Source organism: Alligator mississippiensis, chromosome 5 (assembly GCF_030867095.1).
Source record: "Alligator mississippiensis isolate rAllMis1 chromosome 5, rAllMis1, whole genome shotgun sequence".
In the NCBI taxonomy this organism is placed as follows: domain Eukaryota; kingdom Metazoa; phylum Chordata; order Crocodylia; family Alligatoridae; genus Alligator; species Alligator mississippiensis.
The window spans coordinates 122568239-122589729 of record NC_081828.1 but is presented as its reverse complement, the minus strand read 5'-3'; the positions used below and the strand labels follow the sequence as shown (position 1 = coordinate 122589729).

Below are 21491 nucleotides of genomic sequence, written 5' to 3'. Positions count from 1 at the left end.
CACGGCTGTGTTTTGAGTTAGCAGCCAGCCAGACTGGAACAAAAGAGCCAGGGGAAGTGTGAGCTTCCCCAGATGACTCAATAGAGAATTAGTTTGAAACGTATTATCACCACTTAAATGACTATGTGGTTAACTATTTCCTTGCTGATGACCATACCAGAAATACTCAGTCAAAGTGTTTTCCAGTGTTGCTATGATTTTGTTATATCATGAGGTTCCTTTCATTTGAATTAGTAGAATTAAAGCTGAAAGTTTTAAACATGGAAATAGATTAATGTTATAGTGAGTCACGAGAACATTGAGATGAATTTTATGTCCTTTAGGAATCGTGTACAGAAGTGTGATATTCTGTTGTTTTGCTCTATAAAATTGGGTCCATCAGTGTGTGTGTGTGTGTGTGTATATATATATATATATATATATATATATATATATATATATATATATATATATATATATAATGTTGTATCTTGTCCTGTAGTAGCACTTTGACGCCCCAGTTATGAACCTCTTATGGTAGGTGCTGGACAAACACAGGACAAAAAGTTGTTTCCTGCTGCAAATGGCTTACAGTCATTTCCATGTAATTAAATTGTGGCTATCTCTACATGGTATTGATTGGGTCCTGGGTTTGGAATGCACAAAAAATAATCTGTATTTTCCCTGTAGCCAGCATTTCCTTGGATGTTATCAAGATATCTGATAAGCTGCAAACTCAAAAAAATTCTTATCCTTGGAAAAACATATCTTAAATAGAAAGCTTCAGGAAGGTTAAGAACAAAAATGACTGCATCACAGTGGACAAGTATTTAGAGACTGAAACTTTGGAGCATTTGAGGAGGAGGCATTCTCAGGTTCACTGCTTAAAGTAGATTAAAACAGAAGAGGGAGAACTCACTCGCTTCTGCTAAGATGTTGGGACATTCTGGGGGATCCCTGTTTTCTGAAGCACTCTGCCTCCTTACATCAATGTCAAGGGAGGAGGCCTTTGCTTTCTCCTGCCCCCATGGACTTTTAATACCTATTCTTTTTATACAGTGCCCTGAGTCAGGGAACCATTGTTGTGTGAAGCTGATATTAGATCACTTTAGAAATAATATCAAAGTAGACTTCTTCAAGAAGGAGGTCATTTTTGTCCTCAGAATATGGAACAGGCAATTGGGAGAGGTGATATAAAATAATGTAAGAAAACTGTAATCACGTATGTAGTGTAAAACCCACTGAAAAGCATGGTTTCTTGTTCAGGAGTCCCCAGCATTGAACTGATTTCAGAAAAGTATGTGGTAAATGGCCCATAGGAAAGCTCATGTCTTTGAGGGAAAACATGACTGAGAACTATATTAACATACAGACTATGGTTCTCCAGTATACTTTGAGATTGGTAGTGGCTAGGCAACAAGAACAGGAAGAGTCTACTTACAAGCTCTTCCAAAACATCAAACAGCAATAAGAGTTGTGTGCTGTTAGGTTTGACCTTGAAGTGTTATAATTTCCCCTGTGATTTTTTTTTTTTTTTTGTGCATATTCACTGAAAACAGTGTGAGATATCTAAAGGGCTTACCAGTTAGCTTGACGTATGTATTTTCTCTCTCTCAGGAGAACTCTAACATTGCCAGTATAAACTGTCCTTCAAAAACACATCCGTAATCAAAAGCACATGTAAACACTCGAAAGGAGAAGATAACTACCCTGATTATACCTCTCATGGTGTTTAAAAGTCTCCGGTACTTAAGAGCTTTCTTGGAAAAATGGGCAACAAAATATTTCTATTATAAGCAAAACCAGTATGAACCTCATTTGAATAACTGAGATTAAATATATATATATTTTAAACACAAAAATGTAGTTAGTGAACATGCTGCAGTAGATGGACTACTGAAAATAACTTTTCTGAAAACTCCCTCATCCTCCTTCACCTTATTCCCCATTACTATATGCTGTAACTTAAAGCATCTTAGATATATTAATATTCACTTCTGGCAGCTGCCTATAGATAAAGAGCTATCTTATAATTACTGCAGTAGCTTTCAGTTGCTACTAGATTTCACTGATGTTATCTCGGTATCTGATGTAGAGTGGCTAATGAGAAGTGGGTAAATGAGACTGAAAGAATCCTTTGGTCTGCTGCCTATTAACATTGGTATTAGGCAATGAATTCATTCAGGGATGCTGTTATGGTGTACTTACTGATGCACAATAGGCTTTCTCTTTTCAGCAGTTCCTTATGGGAAAGGCAAACATTTTATAAAGCTATTTAATAAAAGTTCTTTATGCCCGCATCCTTTAGGGTCCTATTTCCTGTCCATATTTGTTTTTCCAGTCAATTCTTTTCAAGTTTATATAAAAAGAAAATCTTGACCTAATTAGCATCTGAAATTTAGCTTTAGAAATGCATTTCCCCTCTTCCATTCTCATCTTTGATTTTTTTTTTTTTTCCTCTTCAAAAGGGCATTTCATGCCAGTCAGGTGGCACGTGTTTTTACAAATTACTTACTAAACCCACAGAAGTACGTGGAAAGGCCTGCATTTATTTAGCTCCATGGGCTTTGGATCAGGCTCTGTTTGTACAGTAGTTGCTTCACACATCCAGGATGCATCTACACGAAATGGTTTACTGTGCATTAGACTACTGTGCAGTAAAGCATCACCCTCTACTTGTGCGTGGCACTTATACTGTGGATTAAGTTAGTCTAATGTGCCATTTGCTAGTACCAACACATACAGGTACTAGATAAATGGTGCATTAACTAATGTGTAGTAGCACCTGTGTAGACGCTGATATTGGGTGCAGACTGCACCCAGTCAGCCACACCAGCAGGCGGCCAGCCTCCTGCTTTGGGCAGAGCCACATCGTTGGCAGTTTCTCCAGCCATGTGGCAGGGACAGCTCATTGACTGTCCCAAGCTGGCCTCCGGATCCCTGGCCTGACTGCTGGGGCCTATGCCAGCTGCTGCCTGCCCCTGGGCACTATGTGCTCATCTGCAATCAGCAGAATCATTGCCAGCAGAGCTATTTCGCATAGTTGAACCAGCTAATCAACCTAGACTGCATTGTCCAGACATTTGGACCAAGCATTGACTGCTACGAATTGCCATCAGCGTATTTTGCTGGTAAGATCAGCCAGATGCTGCACATGAGCCATGGTAGCAGCGGGTAGGCAGGGTCCCCAGTGGAGAGAGATGGGATGGTCATGTCGCCCAGCTGCAGGTCCAGGACACATGGCATGAAGTGGCTGCTCTCCACCAGGGCTGGCCAGAGTCCAGAAAATCCAGGCATCGTAAGCACTGCCAGCCCAGCCAGTGTAGATGTTAGTGAAGGCGCCCCAGTGGTCCACCACGGCCTGCAGCACAATGGATGGGAAGCCCCCATTGACTGTAGTAGGGGTGATATGCCCAGAGTGGGACAGGTAATGGGGATATGTGTCTCATCAAAGGTCCTGATGCACTGTGGGAAGCCAAGGGCTTGGAAGCCTGCCACCACATCCAGGGGGTTGGTGATCCAGAGCACTGTGGGCCAGCACATCTTGGAGGGTGCTACAGACCTCCAGGATGGTGTCCCTGGTGGTTGCCTTGCCTACCTCAAACAGGTGGCTGACACAGCACAGGCTAGTGGTTGTGTTGCCCTGAGGGGTCAGGCCAACGCTCAGGATCTCAATATTGCGCTGTTAGGAGGGTGTGGTATACAATTGCACATGCACACATAAAAATCAATTAAGCACACATACACTCACTAGGCGCATACACCCCTATTAGGGATACACGCTCACACTAGCAGCTCAGATACACACACATTCAAAATAATTAGTCTAGGTTCATGCACACCAATCACCAGTTCAAGCCCATACACGCTACACACAGACACCAAATTTAGACAGAATCAGTTACCAACACCTGCACATCCAATACACATACGTGAATTACTAATTTATGTACCACACACACACAATGATATTTATATATGTGTATTCACTAATTCACACACATACCACCCACCTACACACACACACACAGGTGAGTTCCTAAGTTGGGTGTTGTGATGTGTATGTATGTATATGCTTGGTGTACTGGGATACCTAGGGAAAGGTTAAGGTAAGAAAGTAGAAGTGTAAGGAGTTAAAGTTACCAGAACCAGGATTAGAACCAGTAGACTACAGGGGCCTGGGCGGAAGAACTGAGGCTTGGGGTAACTTTAGGTTAATTGATTAAAAGACAATGGGCCCAAAGCCTGTAGAACAGGGAAGCATGCCTGCACAGACGCTGGGTCTAGAGCCAGAGCTACGGGGAAGCTGAAAAGGTAGATGGGGAGAGGGAAAAATGGGACTAAGAGAAAGTGTGGGTGTTAGAGGGGCTCTGGGTGCGGGGGAGCCAGAGGATGGCTCCGGGGCACCTAGAGATGTCTGGGAAGCTGCGGGGGGGAAGCCTACAAACAGAGAGATGGACAGCAGAAAATCAGAAAAAGTAAGAGCAGCAGGAGAGACTGAAAGGTGGCAGGGGCAGCAGGAAAGCAGAGAAGTGCAGCAGAAAGTCACAGGGGAAAGGCAGTAGGGATTGAGAGGAGATCGGGAAACTAGTGGAGGGGGTGGGGGCTGGAATTGAGAGAGAGAGAGAATGAGGCTGGAATTTAAGATAAGGAAGGGACTGGGATTCAGTAAAACATGACCCAACTTGGGGTTGCAAATGACAGTGGTTTTATTGAACAGGGGAGATGGTGACACAATGCCAAATTGGTTCCCTTGCACCCACACCCACACACAATGGCACCAGGGGTTAGAGAGGCTTGGTGCAGAGGCTGAAGTCCAGGAGGAGAGAGAGAGAGAGCGAGAGAGAGTCCAAATTGTAGGAGGTCTACCTATCCCAGGCTGGAAGTTGATCCTCGATGGCCAGTCGGGGTCTCCTTCAGCTCGGTGTTGTCTAGAGGGGGTCACCGGCAGGGCCTCTGGGGTGGATAGGTGATGTGAAGCTGGTCTGGTCCGGATGGAAATGGCATTCCCACTGGGTCTGTTTTCACTGCCCCTTTTTATAGGGGCATACCATGTGTGACCCCAGTGACAGGAGGCATGCCCAGGCAAGGGTCAGCCCCTGGCGTACTGAGCATGTGTGCTTCTTGCAGGGATGTGCAGTTTTGGGTGTCTGTAATGGTGGGGTACAATGATAGAGTTGCTGGTTCTGCAGGGTCTTTTGTTTTTCAAATGCTGGTCTTGCCTCTGTTCCTGGGTGAGGTACGTGGTTCCTGGGTGAATCAATGCGAGGTGATGGCCTGGTTGTTACAGGCCATTCAGTAGAGGCCTCCTACCATTGTATTTCAATCATTCTTATTCATCGGGGAACCAATTTACATGGGAGGGGTACAATGAATCATATTATTGCAGCATGGGATGCCCAGGCAGAGGACACAAGATGGAGGTTTGACATATAAAATGGAAATTTGACATGACTTTGGTTCACTTAAAAACACAGGCCTAAACTATACAATATCCATATAAAACAATAAAAATCAATACGAAAATGATAATAATACAATATATAACAGTAAAAATTAATACAAACCTAATAATTAAACAATGGATATCCAAAACCAAAAACTTGCTAGCAAAATAAAAATGTTCAAAGCTTATCCTAAGTTTGAGCTCACTTATACTTATCTATAGGGAATAGAGAGGGAGAGAAGTCAGAAATGTTTGGGGAAGGGGACGGAATAAAAAAAAGAAATGGGGGGGGGGGCTTGCTACAGTTGTGGCGAGCTTCAGGCGGGTGATGGCCACCTGGGTCAGACACAGACCTCTGGATATGTTTTCTCACCCTTGACTTTGGCTTCATCTATGCCTGTAGGTTGGCCTTTTAACTCCTCTGACATGGTTACACTATCTGTAAAGTTAGACTAATGAAAGAAATACCTGCTTTGAGGAGGATTACAGCTGCTGTTTGAAATTTGGCTAAATTGCCAAAGTTCTTGGCTTAACTTTCCCTCCCCCCCCCCTTTTGTGGCCTTGTGAAAGGCACCCCAGTCTGTTCTCTGGTCTCCAGATGTTCTGTTTTTGTGTTTAGACAGAGGTTCAGGCTGCATTTTTTTCTCCTGTAATCCACCGTGATTGCTGGAGCAGCATCGCAATTGGTTGAGCACCTTCAGTTCTTTTCTCCCTCAGGAACATTGGCTATAGTGTCCAGACAGTTTTACAGAGCACAGTGCTATTTCTTTTAGGACAAAAGCATTTCAGATCAAACATATCATAAGGCAATAGAGAGTCTGTGTCACTGCCAAGCTTACCAGGTATTTTCCAGCAGCTGCATGGTGTGCTGGCCTCTGCATTGCCCAAGTTTATCAGTCGTTTATTCCAGTCTGCAATAAATTCCCATTTGTCTTTCGATCAACTGAATGACGTTCTTTCCTAGATCAGTCAGGATTACTTGGTATTTTTGTCACTTTGTTCGGTAGGCTTCTTCAGTCAGCTCGGACCACAGCACATAGTTTCCTCCAGGCTGAGGCTTTTCCAAACTAGTTTACTTGTCTAGAGATTTGGATTTATTAGCCTTCCAGTGATTTTAGTTCCTGCGGGAAACTCTTTAAATATTCCATGGGCTTCTAGCTTATGCACATCTCCATTTTTCTGTGGCCATAGGGCCTTACATCTGTCACATGAGTATTGTTAATATTATTACAAGCAATCACCAAAATTCTGCCCACAAAAGGATATGGGAGCCACCAATGTGGACTTTGGCACATTGGCTAGTAGCATTTTTTCTCTTGTATATATGGTAAAAAAAACCGTTACCTTGGGCCCAATGTAAGAACGTGTTTTCCAATGAAATAATATTACAGGTACTGTGAAACACTTGGCCCATTCATCAGCCAAAGAGACTATCCATTTCCAATGCAACAGCTAATGCATTTCTAATGCAATATCCATGTGGCAAAGACAAGGAAGCACAGCAGACAGGTAGCACTCATCTTGCCTGTGATGAGCAAGAATTGCTGTAATTTTGCTCCCTCTCTTCTCTCCAATTTATCCCACTTGTATTTACCTCTCCTCTTCAGGTTTCCTCCTCTGTTTCTCTCCTCATCTCCTCTCCTCTTAACCTTTCCTGTCTCCTTCCCTCTCCCCTCTTATGTTTCCTCACCCTCTTCCCACTTCCTTTTTCACTGTTGTATAGGGGTCCAAGCCTTGAGTGATTGAAACGGAGGTATACATGTTCTTAAAGTCAAGCCCATACTTGAGTCTGTGACAGATGAGGGGAAAAAGTACTTAGCATCTTAGAGAATCAAGCCCTAGTTCTTGAAAACACTTCCCATAAAAATAATCTTTGAGAGGACTGGAGTGAATTGTAAACAGCACAATTGTAATTCAGCCACAGAGAATATGTTCAGTGTCCTTTTGTGTCTACAACAAAGATGTGGTGATTGGAAAGTTTATTATAATGCAACGTGTGTTTTTAAATAAATGAAACAATTACTGCATGATAGCTATTATACAAGCACTGTACCTATCAAAACAGTGTTATGTTCATACATAACATGAATAAGCAGGCAGCAGAAATTTGCAAACAAATTAATGTTGCAAAATTTCAACTTTTGGAGTCTGATACCCAGCTCACTGAAGTGGATGGAAAGATCTCTGTTGACTATTATTATATTAGCTGTAAGACTCTTGATCAGTTTGCAAAAGAATAGAAAACTAGTAAAAAGTAACACTGATATTCAGAAAATTTTCTTTTTTTGCATAGGTTTTATATGCCTTTTCCTCTGCTCATTTTAATTTGTAATCAATAAATGAGTATTTTTTCTGCATACATAACTTATGTAATTTTACTTTATTGGTAATTCATACATTGTGGGATGGAAGGATTTCCATGACTGAAAAACAGATCACATAGGGTAGGCCACTTTGCACAGAAAATGATCATCAAGGGCATTCTGCCATCTCTAGGTAATTTTAGGTCAGATAAACCTATTGACCAAAAGTACTTTTAAATTCCAAACTAAAGCAAATTTGATCAAATAGATGCCATAAACCCTGCTGTAATTCCAGTAGTGCAGCATTTTTTTATTTATAAGGGATCAAGGCATAAAACGTTTCTATTTTTATGCAGCAGTTTATATTAAGTTTATGTAAAATAAGACTTTTACCTCAAACGATAAATCAAGCTAATGCATCTTAAGCAGTGTGCTGAGTTCAGAAAGCTCTTTGCCACTGAATTTGTCTCTAATTTCAGGTATCTGTTTCATTGGGAATGCAGCCTACTCTGTCCAGTCTGTTTTTAGCTCATTATTCTTTGAACATATGAAAAGGGGAGTGGATGCATTTCTAAGCAAGACAGCCATGTTTTCTCTTATTTTCTCATTTTAGCTGAAACCAAACTGACTGAAAAAGATTTTCCATCATTTGTAAATTTCCCTCTGTTGCTTGAGCCCTATCCTACTCCTCCTGGTTTACTGTCTGTGGGATTTCTGGGCAAGATCTCAAATACCAAAGTCTTGACTGCTTAATATAGACCAGGGGTTGGTAACATACAGCCTGCAAAGCCCCTGGATCCAGCTCATGTGAGTCCAGGGGCACTATTTGGGCAGCAGGAGGGCATTGCCTGCACCCATGCTGGGCCTGGGTAACAAGGAGCTCTGCCTGTGCTGCAGTTGGGGAGCGAGGAGAGGGAAGAAGCAGTGGTGGCTCTTGTAACCAAGTCAGAGCACTTGCCCACCTTGGATCTGAGCCAGGTTGTTTCTGTCTATGGCTCTAAAAAATTGCCAGCCACAGGTATAGATTGCTTGCAGTGCATAAGTTCCCATAATGGTTTTCTTGGGACCTTTCAGCTTCTTGACCTTGGTCAAAATTTCCTTTAGTTTACTAAAGAACAGCCTGGTTTTCTGTCAGCCAGCTGTTGCCTTTCATCTGAGAGGTAGCTTTTTCAGTAGTGCTCTCTCTACTACTTAGGAAATGCTTAGGGAATCATTGAGGAGAAAGATACAGTGCAAATTGTTATTATAGGTAGTAACTAATTTCTGAATTGGGCAGTTTTCCGCCCTCGGATTTTCATTATTGTCTGCTTTGGTGATAAAGCCTCATTTATGGTGACTGTTGTAAGATGCTTCTTTTAGTAAGATATGCCCAAAGCAGGATGTCCCTAGCACAGTAAAATATGCCATTGCCCAGCTAATCATCAAACTAGCTGAAAGGTTAAGGCATATTTTCAAATAAAGGAGAGTGGTGAGGGAAAAGAGGGAAATGGAGTATAAGAGAGTGCTTCACTGGAAAAAGTCTAAAGCTATTGGCGTCTGATGGAAATACATGAAAGGCAACAGCATTAACTCTGCTGTGCCTGTGGTATAGAGGTAAGTCACAGCATTTTGCTGTTTGCCTTGGGGAGGGAAAGTGTACAGTGTATTTTAAGGTTACTGCCTTTATTTGTGAGACATCTCAGTCAAGAGCTGAAGTGGAATTTGTTTGTCTTTACACAGATATTCATTCTCTTGAAAATATATATTGTCTCTATATTTAGGTATGGGGGGGAGGTATAATGTGTATATGTATTGAGCCATGCACAAATTTGAGTTAGGTGGAAGTGATATCTGTGAATAAAATTGGACAAGTACGTGATGCATGTTGATATGCCGGGAAGTACATCACCTTCCAACTAAACCAGGTCGCCAGGATATCATCTAATATCTCAGACACAACTTCAATAGCTGCAGTTCTTCTACAGAAGAACGTAATATTTTCTCCTGCTTCTGTACCCCTCTCCCCACCCATCCCCTCAATTGCCCTTACATAAAGCCAAGAATAAGAAAATTGTAGTTCTAGATAAGCATCTGCTCCTCTAGGTAAGACTCTCTTCTCTGTAAACCCCAGCACCTGATCTGATTGTTCCCTCCCTACAGACACATGGGATGGGGACTCTCCAGACTCCTGTGAGGAAAAAGAGAGACAGACAGACAGATTGCTTTCTCCAAAGTCCTTTAACATCAATTGACAATCAGTACCACATCCCCATCATAGAGTAGGAGCTTCCCAGTCCTCTGGCGACAGATTGGGGAGGGTCAGGCAAGGGGGAAAACTAACGTCTGGATCCAGCAACTCTGAGAAAACAGCTTTCCATTTCTGCCAGCCAACATTACTACCATAGATCTTCAGTATATGTCTGTGCTGTGCTGTGCTTCTGAAGGCTCAGGGTTCAGGCCCTTCTGATTTATGATCAGGACGAAGATTGTTACTTACGCATAACATCATTTGTTTTTATTTTGCTCCTGAGGGAAAAAAAAACCTAGAAAAGTACATTGAAAACTAAAATGCTAGCTTCATATTTGACTATGTAAGCTTAATTCAATACCTCTGTATGGCTACAGCTAAGTAATTGAGCACCTACTATTTTCCCCGCAAGACTCCTAAAACTTAGCTCAATGCAGACACGTAACATAGAAGACATTCAGCCTGAAAATTTCAACCTGCTTAGTTTGAAAAAGTTACAAGCAACTGAAAACAGGGTCTAATAAAGGAAGGCAGGGAGCAGCTTTAAGTATAGGCATTGCTACCAGCCCCACTGATAGTAATATTAGCAAACTATTTAAATCATATTTTCTCATATTAGTATAGACTGTGCACTATGTACCTTGGGCATGTCTACACGCGCCTCTACAGCGCTACATTGCCATCACGGCATGCTATGAAAAGGGAGTGCGTCACTACAGCAACGTAGCTACAGTGTCACAGTTTGTGCCCACCGCTGCTAGGTCGCTGTAGCGCATTGCTACAGCGATGTAGTATCTCGTGCAGACGCACCCCTTAGGTGTACTCCCAGAAAATGATGGGTATACATTTTGATTGTCTGAGTATCATGGACATGATTTAATCAATAGTGTGTGTGTGTGTGTGTGTGTGTGTGTGTGTTTTTTCTGTTGAGATAATAGTGTGTGTGTGTGTGTGTTTTTTCTGTTGAGATAATGTATATATTCCCCACAGCTGAACAAGTCTTCTGGCATGATTTCTCTCCTTTATTTATAACTCACTGCTTGGGGTTTTTGTGTTTTCTTTTGTGATATACAATTACATAGAGTGTGTCTACACGTCACTCTGTCGCGATATAGCAATGCGCTACATTGCCGCATAGCACGCTATGACAACATACCAATCACGTGGGTCTACATGTGATTGGCAGCTACATTGCCTTAGCAGCTCACTCCCCCTGTATAGTGTGGCACTATGGCAACGTAGTGGCAAAATCTAACTGTGCACTGCGCACATGGTGCAGTAACCGCCCATACTGCACCATGCTTTAGTACTTCCAAAAGGAAGTATTAAAGCACAGCGATGTGTAGATGTGCCCATAGTAAAAAGGATTTGTGTGTGCTTGTATGTATGTGTATTCTGATCCTTTTCACTATCTAATTGTACACTAAAAACAAAACAGAACACAAAAACCCCAACATGTAAGTATAAATGAAAGAGAGAAATCACCATAAGACTCATTCAGTTGTGGGGTAACCGCAGAGGTGCAGGACATCAGTACACTAAAAAATTGCCACTTCTATTTGGTGCTGGAAACTAATGGTATAATTGCTGGTAAGTAGCAAATCAGCAATGGGAAAATGTATTGTCGATGTCATGTGCCATTTATAATTAAACACTGCAATCGTTAGTGACCTCTTTAAAAGGATTTCCTTTTTAAATCCCTCAAGAGAATATCACCAAAGAGTATAGAGTCAGACACCCACTTATCTTGCTCCTTTGAAAATATTTTTGCGTAAAAACAAAGAAATAAATAACTCTGCCTAATCTGCCTAGTGCTTTTTTCTTTTGTGAAAGTTTAGGTTCTTTTCTATTTAAAAGAAGTCTGTTATCAGCTTAACCTTCAGCATGTTTCCCTCTGCTTTCTCCCACTGTATACTGCTTAGTGACCCTGAGAGAGTCTTATATGCTTTTATCAAGTTACTGGACACAAATCTTGCTCTGAATTCTGCAGCAGTTCAGTCCTTCAGAGCACTGATTTAAGAACTGTTTAACAAGCTAATTAGTCTCCCCTGTGTGTGTGTGTAGTATAATATCGTATAATTATAGTATATATGGTAGTGCGTGTGTCTATGTAGTATATGTAATATGCACATACATGATTTGTATTTCCATGCATGTGAAATACTGTAATAAATTTAAATAACATAGACAAAAATAACAATACTATGTATAGCACACTACATTTAAACAGCTGATACAGATCAGTCTTTTTCCCCAATTTCTTATTTCTGTTGAAAACAATTGGTCTTTGGGCCTGATCTTATGATATTCTGAAAGCCTTCACATCTGATTGGAAGTTGATCATTAATATCCCAGAGGATCAGCTTTATTGATTAACCATGTCATTATTCTGAAGTCGAGGCTTCTTTATCAAAGACCATTTTTTAAACCTGGTTAGGCAGGCACAGAATTATTGTTCACAATGATCCATCCACCTCTGTGGAATGACTCTGTGATGCATTGCCAGTCTGACATGTGCAGCCTACTTCACCACCTAGAGCTTCACTTGAGAGGCTGAAGTCAGTGAAGCAGCTCTGTAATGCCTGAGCCCTTGAATAGCTGACAGTGTGGCACTTCTAAGAATATGTCATCTTGACAGTACACCAAGATGACTAATAACATAAGTTTGTCTAATAGAATATTTATCCTAATTTGATTTATAGTGTATACTTACTTGAATTCAACTCAGGCACAATGTCTGTTTTTCCATCTTGCTTTTTTACTTAATTTTGCAACTGATTTGACCAAGGCAATAGGAAATTAAATAGCTTGACTAATGTCATAAAATGTAAAGTTCTGAATTTGAAACCAAGATGTTTCTGTGTTTTATGTTCCCATACATTTTATATAACTACTAACCAAAATAGCTTTCTGTGGGGGCAAGATGTAACTAGGTACATAGAACTGTACATACATACACTGTAAGAGCCTCTCGATGAAATGTGTGTTTGTAAGAATGGACTTGATTATGAATCCCTTGTAGCTGAAGATGAAGTTCTGCCCAGGGGGAACAGTACGAAGATTCCTGTACAGGCCTACAGATTTATCTAAGAATTTATTTAATAGGAGAGTGCTCACTGACTCCTACTAATGAAAACTTCTTGGGACATTTCACAAAACTAAAGTCCATTTCAGTCTAAAGTTTGAATAATGAGGTCAAGGTTTGGAGAATCATCATGTTCTGTCCTTAGTCATTGCTTCAGCCTATGCATTCACAGACATGAATGATTGGTTAAGACAAGAGTCTGAATATTGAGGATTGGTTTTATTGTTAGTCCTCTCTGAATGCAAACTTTCAATGTAAACAGGATGGTGTAACGGGATGTAATTTTTTAGTAATGAATTTGGGGTAGGATTTGCATGTAGTTTTAGGGGTTGTAGGCCTGTGTCCTGGCAAGCTCCAAATGTGGCCCTCTGTATCCAAGCAAATCACTGTCATGGTTCAGTCTCTTAAGTTAGGGCCCCATCTATACGTTAAATTTAAGACATGATTAACCAGTTGTGACCCAGCCACACATTCAATCAGTTAATGGCATAATAAAACAAGGAATAAGCCATAGAGTTGTTCCACAAAAGATGTGGAATAACTTTGTGGTTTGTTCTTATCATGGCATTAATTGAATATGTGGCCACTTCTTTGCCACAGGGGTGCCCCACACATTGCCCCATCTGTGAGCCTCGCAGCTTGCTTATGCAGGGGGAGTCCAGGATCACAATGCCAGGCTCTCCCTGCACTGGCAATAAAGCATGATAGGATCTGACGTGGGATCCCACGATCACACCTCCTGCCACACACATGTGGCATAGCATGATTGCATAGATCGCACATCAGATCCTATCACACCTTTACCTGAATGTCTAGAGGTGACTTGCTTTAGATTAGTGACCGTCACTGTTATTTTAAAATAAGCTTGATAGTCTGGGGCTTGCTGTCTCATAATATACCATAATTACAATCAGTTGATTTATCTTTCTATGGAGGAATCTTAGTTTTTGAATACCTGGTTCTGATATAACTAATTAGGGGCAGGTCATGTCAGACCAACCTGATTGCCTTTTACGATCAGGTCACAAAAGCATTGGATGCAAGTGTCACCGTGGGTGTAGTCTTTCTGGACTTCAGCAAGGCCTTTGACACTGTCTCCCACCCCATCCTCATTAAAAAACTAGGCGACTGTGGCATCGATGCCTACACGGTCAGATGGATTGCGAATTGGCTGAAGGGTCATACTCAGAGGGTGGTGGTGGATGGGTCATATTCAACCTGGGGGGAAGTGGGCAGCGGAGTCCCCCAGGGCTTGGTCCTTGGGCCCACACTGTTCAATTTCTTTATCAGCGATTTGGACAATGGGGTGAAAAGCAACCTGTTCAAACTTGCTGCTGATACCAAAATTTGGGGTGAGGTGGGCACAGTAGTAGGGAGGGAAAGACTGCAGAAAGACCTAGATAGGTTGCAAGGGTGGGCCAACAAAAACAGGATGCGTTTCAATACGGACAAGTGGGCAGTAGTAACCAGCAACACACTTATAAGATGGGAAACTCCCTTCTTGAGAGCACGGAGGCAGAAAGGGATCTTGGAGTCAGGCCACAGCTGGAGTACTGTATCCAGTTCTGGGCACCCCACTTCAAGAGGGATGTGGACGACATTGAGAGGGTCCAGAGGAGGGCCACCCATATGATCCGGGGACAGCAGGGCAGACCCTACAATGAGAGGCTACGGGACCTGAACCTGTTCAGCCTTCACAAGAGAAGGCTGAGGGGGGACCTTGTGACCGTCTATAAACTAACTAGGGGGGACTAGAAGGGTTTGGGGGAGACCTTGTTTCCCCTAGCGCCCCCCGGGATAACGAGGAATAACGGCCACAAGTTGTTGGAGAGTAGGTTCAGATTAGACATCCGTAGGAACTACTTCACAGTTAGGGCGGCTAGGATCTGGAACCGACTTCCAAGGGAAGTGGTGCTGGCTCCTACCCTGGGGGTCTTCAAGAAGCAGCTCGATGCCTATCTGGCTGGGGTCACTTGAGCCCAGTTTCCCTCCTGCCCAGGCAAGGGGTCGGATCTACAAGGTCCCTTCCGATCCTACTTCTATGATTCTCTGATTCATGATAGGAACCTTGTATTTGCTATTAGTTATGAATGAGTGAAAAATAAATGTCTAAACAAGGGAGACTTTGGGAGACATACGAAATGCAAGAACATTATTTCTTTACTTCCCAGTCTCCAACATTCATCTCACTGTTTATTTTTTGAATTGGGTAAGAATTGATTTGTATTATGTCCACTGCTTGAATTCTTATGAGTTTTATATAACTGTATATTTTAAACAATGGGTAAATAAAACTTGAGTTTTAAGGATCGATACCTTTGTTCAAAGTATAAATAACTAAAAGCTAATTCTTCCACATGTGGTGTCAAACTGTTGATCAGCTATAGTACATTCGCCTGAGTTTAGGCCTTATTTTTAGCCTGGCTTTTTACTCCTTATGATGTGCTGGCAGACAGCTAACAAGATTATTTTTCCTGTCTGCAGATGAGGTCTTGTCTGAAAATTTTCTGGACTACAAGAACCGTGGGGTCAATGGTTCTCATCGGGGTCAGATTATCTGGAAGATTGATGCCAGTTCTTACTTTGTAGAGCGTAAGTACCTTTTCAGTTCTTCTATAGTCCAGTTCAGTGAATGCAAAATGAACTATGGTTTTTTTTAGGTTGTATTCAATGTCTGTGTGTCCTTAAGGAAATGGCAAGCATGCCTTAAAAATGTATACAGTGAGATGGACCAAAATGCTTTATGGAGTAATAAATTGCAGACCTGCTAACACACACACAAATTTTGGGTGCATACTAACTCAAACTGCATTTATTTATGCTGATATAATCAAGCATTACATTCACTTGGCAGCCTAGTTGTGAGTTTTGTCATCAGTTCTGAGTTACTTTAGCATGATATATAAAACACTTTTAGGGTTTAATCCTGAACTCTGTAAACAGTTCTCATTCAAGAAAACCTGATACTGATTTCATGAGTTGACCAGAGAACTGTGATGGCTGCTTGCTCTGTACAGAATGGGACAAAGTCAGAGATCTCAGTAGTGTAACTTTGAGGTGGGTATGGCATGAGCCCCTGGCGAGGCACCAGAATGGCAGCCCTTAGAGAGCCCATGCTGCTGCTGTACCATGGCAGCCAAACTACATTGACTGCCCAAAACTACATTGACGTTACTCCATGATTTATACCTAAATAATCAACTTGCAAACTGTCGGAGGGAATCCAAAATAACGTTGCTACACTGATTTCCAGTCCTACAATAACGTCTGTTATACAAACTATAGACTCCCTTACATCAAACAGCACTCTACTAATGTGTAAGGCAGCCTCAATTAGCATAAAGGAATTGAAGGGCTTCAACCGTATCCAATTGAAGTCAATAGCAAAATTTCCATTGAATTCTGTGGTAAAGGACTAAGGCTAAGTAATTATAGAGAAATCTTATCATGCATCAACTTGCATCTACTCTACTGGGCCAAAATCAAAGTTTGATGCAAGGAGGTGCTAAGTCATATGTCAACAAGCAGGAAGCAATCCAAGGTTGTCTAGATTTAAAGGAGTGAAAGAGGATCTTTCTCTGGTGTAATTTAAACACTAAAGGCATGTCCAGACAAGCGCGGTTGTGCTGTATGTGGCACTGCAAACACATTTGCAGCGCCACATACTGCACAGTGCAGTGTTCTGTGCACTGCAAGAGCATACTGCCCAAACATGCGCTGCACTGTTTTATTTTTCTATGGGTTTTTTTTGACCTCATGGATAACGAGGTGTCAAAAAAATAATTCAGAAAAAAAATTTGGGCAGCATGCACTGCTAAAAAGCGGAGCCGGGCCACTCAGAGCTGTGCTTCAGCTGCCAGCCAGGCTCTGCCTGGCAGGATGACCATGGCTGTAGCTCCAAGAGGCCCCCAGCACCCCAGGTAAGGCTGCTGGGGCCAGCACAGTGCTGGCCTCAGCCTTCCCTATGCCACCCCAGGCAACTTGTTGCACACCAAAGTGTGCTTGGCATGATCATTCCCCAGGGGCAAGAAGCAGTGCACCACCACTACTTGTCCCTGTAGAACCAAACATCCATGCTTGTGTGGATGCGCCCTAAGGGTAGACTAATTAGCTCTTCAGTAAAGTATCACAGTCTATATATGTGCCGGTATAAGGGCTCAGTAAACTAATTGACTCTGCCATTGGATAGTATTGTTAGGGACAGTACTGTCTTACAGAGGAGTACTTTACTGTGCTGAAATGCATGTGTAGACAGTGACGGGGGACATAAATTGCACCCAGTTGCCCAGCCAGCTGGGGGCCTGCTCCACCCTGGCTCAAATTGCTGCTGTCTCAGACCACATGTAGACATTGAGCCCGGGAGCAGTTGATTCCAGTGCAAACTGCCCCAAAGTTTATTGCATCACATTAGTTGCACTTGTAGATGCACCCTGAAGGAGCTAAAGGAGATGTTGTCATATCGATTTTGACTGAAATATCTGGCATGAACAGGAATTTATTCTAGTTCATGTAACTATTCTTCAGGTATTCAATCTGCTAGACTGGTCAGAGTTTACTGTGTAGTTTGAGGCTACAGGCTGTCTTTTGTAGCTCCAAATGATAACCATCAAGAGGATTTTTTCAGAGGATTGAAGGGGCACCATTAAAGTTTCACTCTTCATCTTCTGCAATCAATGCACTCGTAGTCAGGTTCAGCAGCCTAATTTTAAAGCTTCTGATTTCTGGAAGGAAATATACTGCAGTGTCTGACAGTTAAAGCAAAGTCTCTAATTTGAAACAGCTTCCTCACGCTGCCATTACTAAATGGTGAAACTTCTGTTGTTTTAACTAGTGAAGCGGAGTTGGAGAGAGTGAATTTTAGGACTAGGTCTTGAAAATGTTGATGAATGTTTTGTTCAGAATTCTTAATGTTCCAGTTATGAAACTTTCTCTCCAGCTTCTTAGAAAATTCATGATAAGGTGACAAGAGATATTTTAGCTTTAATGTATACACATTTCACTTCAAACGCTGTTAACGTACTGTACAGAAAGTAGGGTTCCATGTTAGAGAGCAAGAGAGAGAGAGATTACATTTGTTTTCCTGTTATTGTTCAGGAACTGCAGTTGGACAAAGAGAAGACTAAACTGCTGAGAGGTAGTGTGAACACTGTAGTAGAAGAAAACAGTGGTACCATGTTTCCCAGTTAATAGCAGTAGAGAGAGAGAAACTCCAGAAAGACATGGTGGATAAATGGCCATTATTGTTGGCAAGGAAAATCAACCTGAAATGGCATTCCAAGGGGAAATTATGCACAACTTGTCATTATGCTTATTGGAAATATTTATACAGTAATCTAGTGCCACTGAGTTCTGAAGTTATGAATATTGTCATAATGGATTTCTTATAGCATGTGTGAGAGATGGAGGGAGAAGAAAAGGAAATGATTTTTTTTTTTTTTAAAACAGTACTACCTTTGCTAAGCTCTTCCCATTTAAATAATTTCTGCTATTTCTGTACTGCTTAAACTGTACATCCCTGACATTCTCTACATGGCTTATCTAGACTAAGTTATTAAGGGTTACGAGTATGGATAATTTTTAAACCTCCGTAGAGGCAATACAATTATTTCTGTGCTATGTGCAAATGACAACACAAAATCTCTTCCTCTCATTCAATGGTAGAAATTTCTTCATTCTTTGGGCTCTCGCATAAAATACACCCAGCTTTTGAATGTGCTGATTAACCCAGTTTAATCCAGCCTAGGCTAGCTTGAAGCCAGCAAAACAAAAAAGATAATTTATTAATGTGTGGTGATCTGATTATTTAAAAGTGGTCCTGTATCCAAGTTCCTGTCATGCCTGTGAATGTCTGTGCCTTAGGTGTCTAGAGAGGAAAATCAAAGCCTGTCATAACAAATTGAGGAGCGTCATAACAAACTGACAAGTAACAGAGAAAAGGTTTAGGTTTGCTTTTTTTTTAACTTTGAAAAACAACACTTCTAAAGGACTGAACTACAGAAAACAAAGAGAAAAAGCAGGTCACAGTTGAGGCAAGCTACACTGACTCCCAAGTGAGTGCTGCTGGGAAATGTATCCTGCATACTTGTTTCTACTTACTGCATCCAGAGCCTGGAAATTAGGCAAGGTTGTCAGTTTAGCATGACACAAAGATCCCCCTGTATGGTGTCACAACCATGTGCAACCTGTGCTGCTGGTGCTTCTTCTCATGACCTTGTCATAATTGTGCACAAGCAATGGCTCTTTCCATTGCTGCTGCAAGGTCCTCCAGCGTACAGGTCTCACCAAGGAGTTGGTAAACGAACAGCTGCTCCATAGACTACACATCACTGCACTTGCATATATTTATGTCATTAGAGTAGCCCCATATGATCATGTTTGTTTTGATCTTCCAGTTTGTGTGAGCAGGCAATTCAAGCATCACCATGTTGGTCTAGTTTCTTGGCATGAACTGATTGTTCCCATACTGGACATGCATATTCTTCAGTGGAGTAACACAAGGCAATAACAGAGATTCGTAATGCAGCTGGATTTGCTCGCCACTTTGACATAGCTGACTTTCAAAGTATGTTGTTGCGGGTACTTACTTTCCCTTTCTTCTTCTCTACATGTGCTTTGAAGATAAGAGTTCATAGAATCAAAGGACCGGAAGGGACCTGCAAGATCATCATGTCCAGTCTCCTGCCATGGGCAGGAAGTTGTTGGGCTCAGACAAGCTCAACAAGGTGCCTGTCCAGCCTCATCTTGAACACCTCCAAGGATGGTGACTGCACCACCTCTGCTGGGAGTGTGTTCCAGATTCTGGTGACCCTTACAAAAGTTTTTTTTTTTTTTTTCTTATGTCCAGCCTGAATTTACCCTCTATTTGCTTGTGCCCATTGGTCCTTGTCCTCCCTGGAGGTGCCTTCCTGAAGAGTTGCTCCCCTAGATCTTGATGCTCACCCCTGATGTACTGGTAGGCAGTCATCAACTCACCTCTCAGCCTTCTCTTACTCAGACTGAGCAGGCCCAGTTCCTGGAATCTCTTCTCATAGGGTCTATCTTCCATGCCCCTAATCATACAGGTTCAGTCCAATGTAATCTCCAAGTACACAGGGTTTGGATGATTAGTCAGTGGGATTCCATCCCAGATGATATTTAATTTATGCTTGGCTTCTCTGTGGCAGAGGTGAAAAGCTGTGACCTGCATCTTGATTGGGCTGGTGTGAGGCTGGTTCTTATTGTAATTTGAGAGGTTGCTCAGTATATATGTCAGTCTGTTCTTGACAGTGGTGAAGACCTTCTCTTGCAACACGATGCATATATCACCAACATCTATGACACTGTTATTATTCTGTATGCATTGGTCATTGGTATATATGTTAAAAAGGATTGGTGGAAGAATACCACCTTGTGGGAGGTCATTTTATTGTCAGCTCCAGAGGCTCCATTTCTTGCATAGTTCTACATAAAAATGTCTCTTCTCCATTAGAAATTGGATGAACTGCACTAGGTGGTAGTTATGCATCATATCATAGACTTTGGCAAGCAGGTTTCAGTGGCTGACTGTCATATGCCACTGATAAGTCTACAAACACAGCACCTCTTTCAGTCCCTTTCTCGAATCCATCTTCTGTATGGTGGGTGATGTGTAGTATTTGGCCAATGCAAGATGTGCCTGATCTAAATCCAGCTTGTTCTGCTATTAGATGCTGTTCAATATGATGTGAAAGGTGATTGAGAATATGGCATTTGTAAAGCTTATAAAGATTCATAGATTTCATAGACATTAGGGCTGAAAGGGGAGACCTCATAAGATCATTGGGTCCAGTCAAAGGCCCAGGTAGCTTTGACTCATGGATCAGGCTTAGGTGGTATGCCTCAGCCCACATCTCAACCAAGGTTCCGTTCTCATTGTTTTCACAGTAACCCCATGTGATGCTGTGGCTATTAAAGCAACCTGTGCTGTAGAGTGGTGATTCTTAATGAGGCTGCTACAGCACGCTGGGTGCTGTAAAATCCTTTTAAGGTTGTCACACAGTATTAGCACTGTGAGTTGTGTAAACACCGACACGCGATTCACAAGATCAACCCAGAGATTTCAGCTAAAAATCTAGTATCACAAACATTCTGACTTACAGTTTTTCTGAGTTCTTTGCTACAGAAGAATGGCTTCATTATTTTTGAGTAATAAGTAGTGAAACAAATGAAAGCTAAGAGCTGGCATTTTCCAAGGTGTGCCTTAAGTCTAAAAAGGTTGAGAACCACTGCTGTAAAAATATGGGAGCCAGAGAACACACCAGGGTCAAGTCTATTTCTGTACTTTCCACAAATGAACTTTTCATAGTCATTGGAATTTATTATTTCTATTTACAGAGGGAGCCCAAAGCACTGAGTTTGGGGCTACCTCTGTAAAAGGCTGTCGCTGAGCTCAGGGACCCTCTGTAATAGGCACCTGATGTACATATGGTAAAA

General features: G+C 41.9%; 1 protein-coding gene across 3 annotated transcripts in view; it reads left to right on the top strand.

Moving 5' to 3' along the window:
- HECW1 (HECT, C2 and WW domain containing E3 ubiquitin protein ligase 1) overlaps positions 1-21491 on the top strand; it is a 439971-nt gene that overhangs the window by 155267 nt on the left and 263213 nt on the right. For all 3 annotated transcript variants that reach the window (XM_019483377.2, XM_019483376.2, XM_019483378.2), the window contains one exon: positions 15525-15632. In XM_019483377.2, the coding sequence (XP_019338922.1) occupies positions 15525-15632 (108 nt within the window). The remainder of the gene's footprint in view (positions 1-15524; positions 15633-21491) is intronic.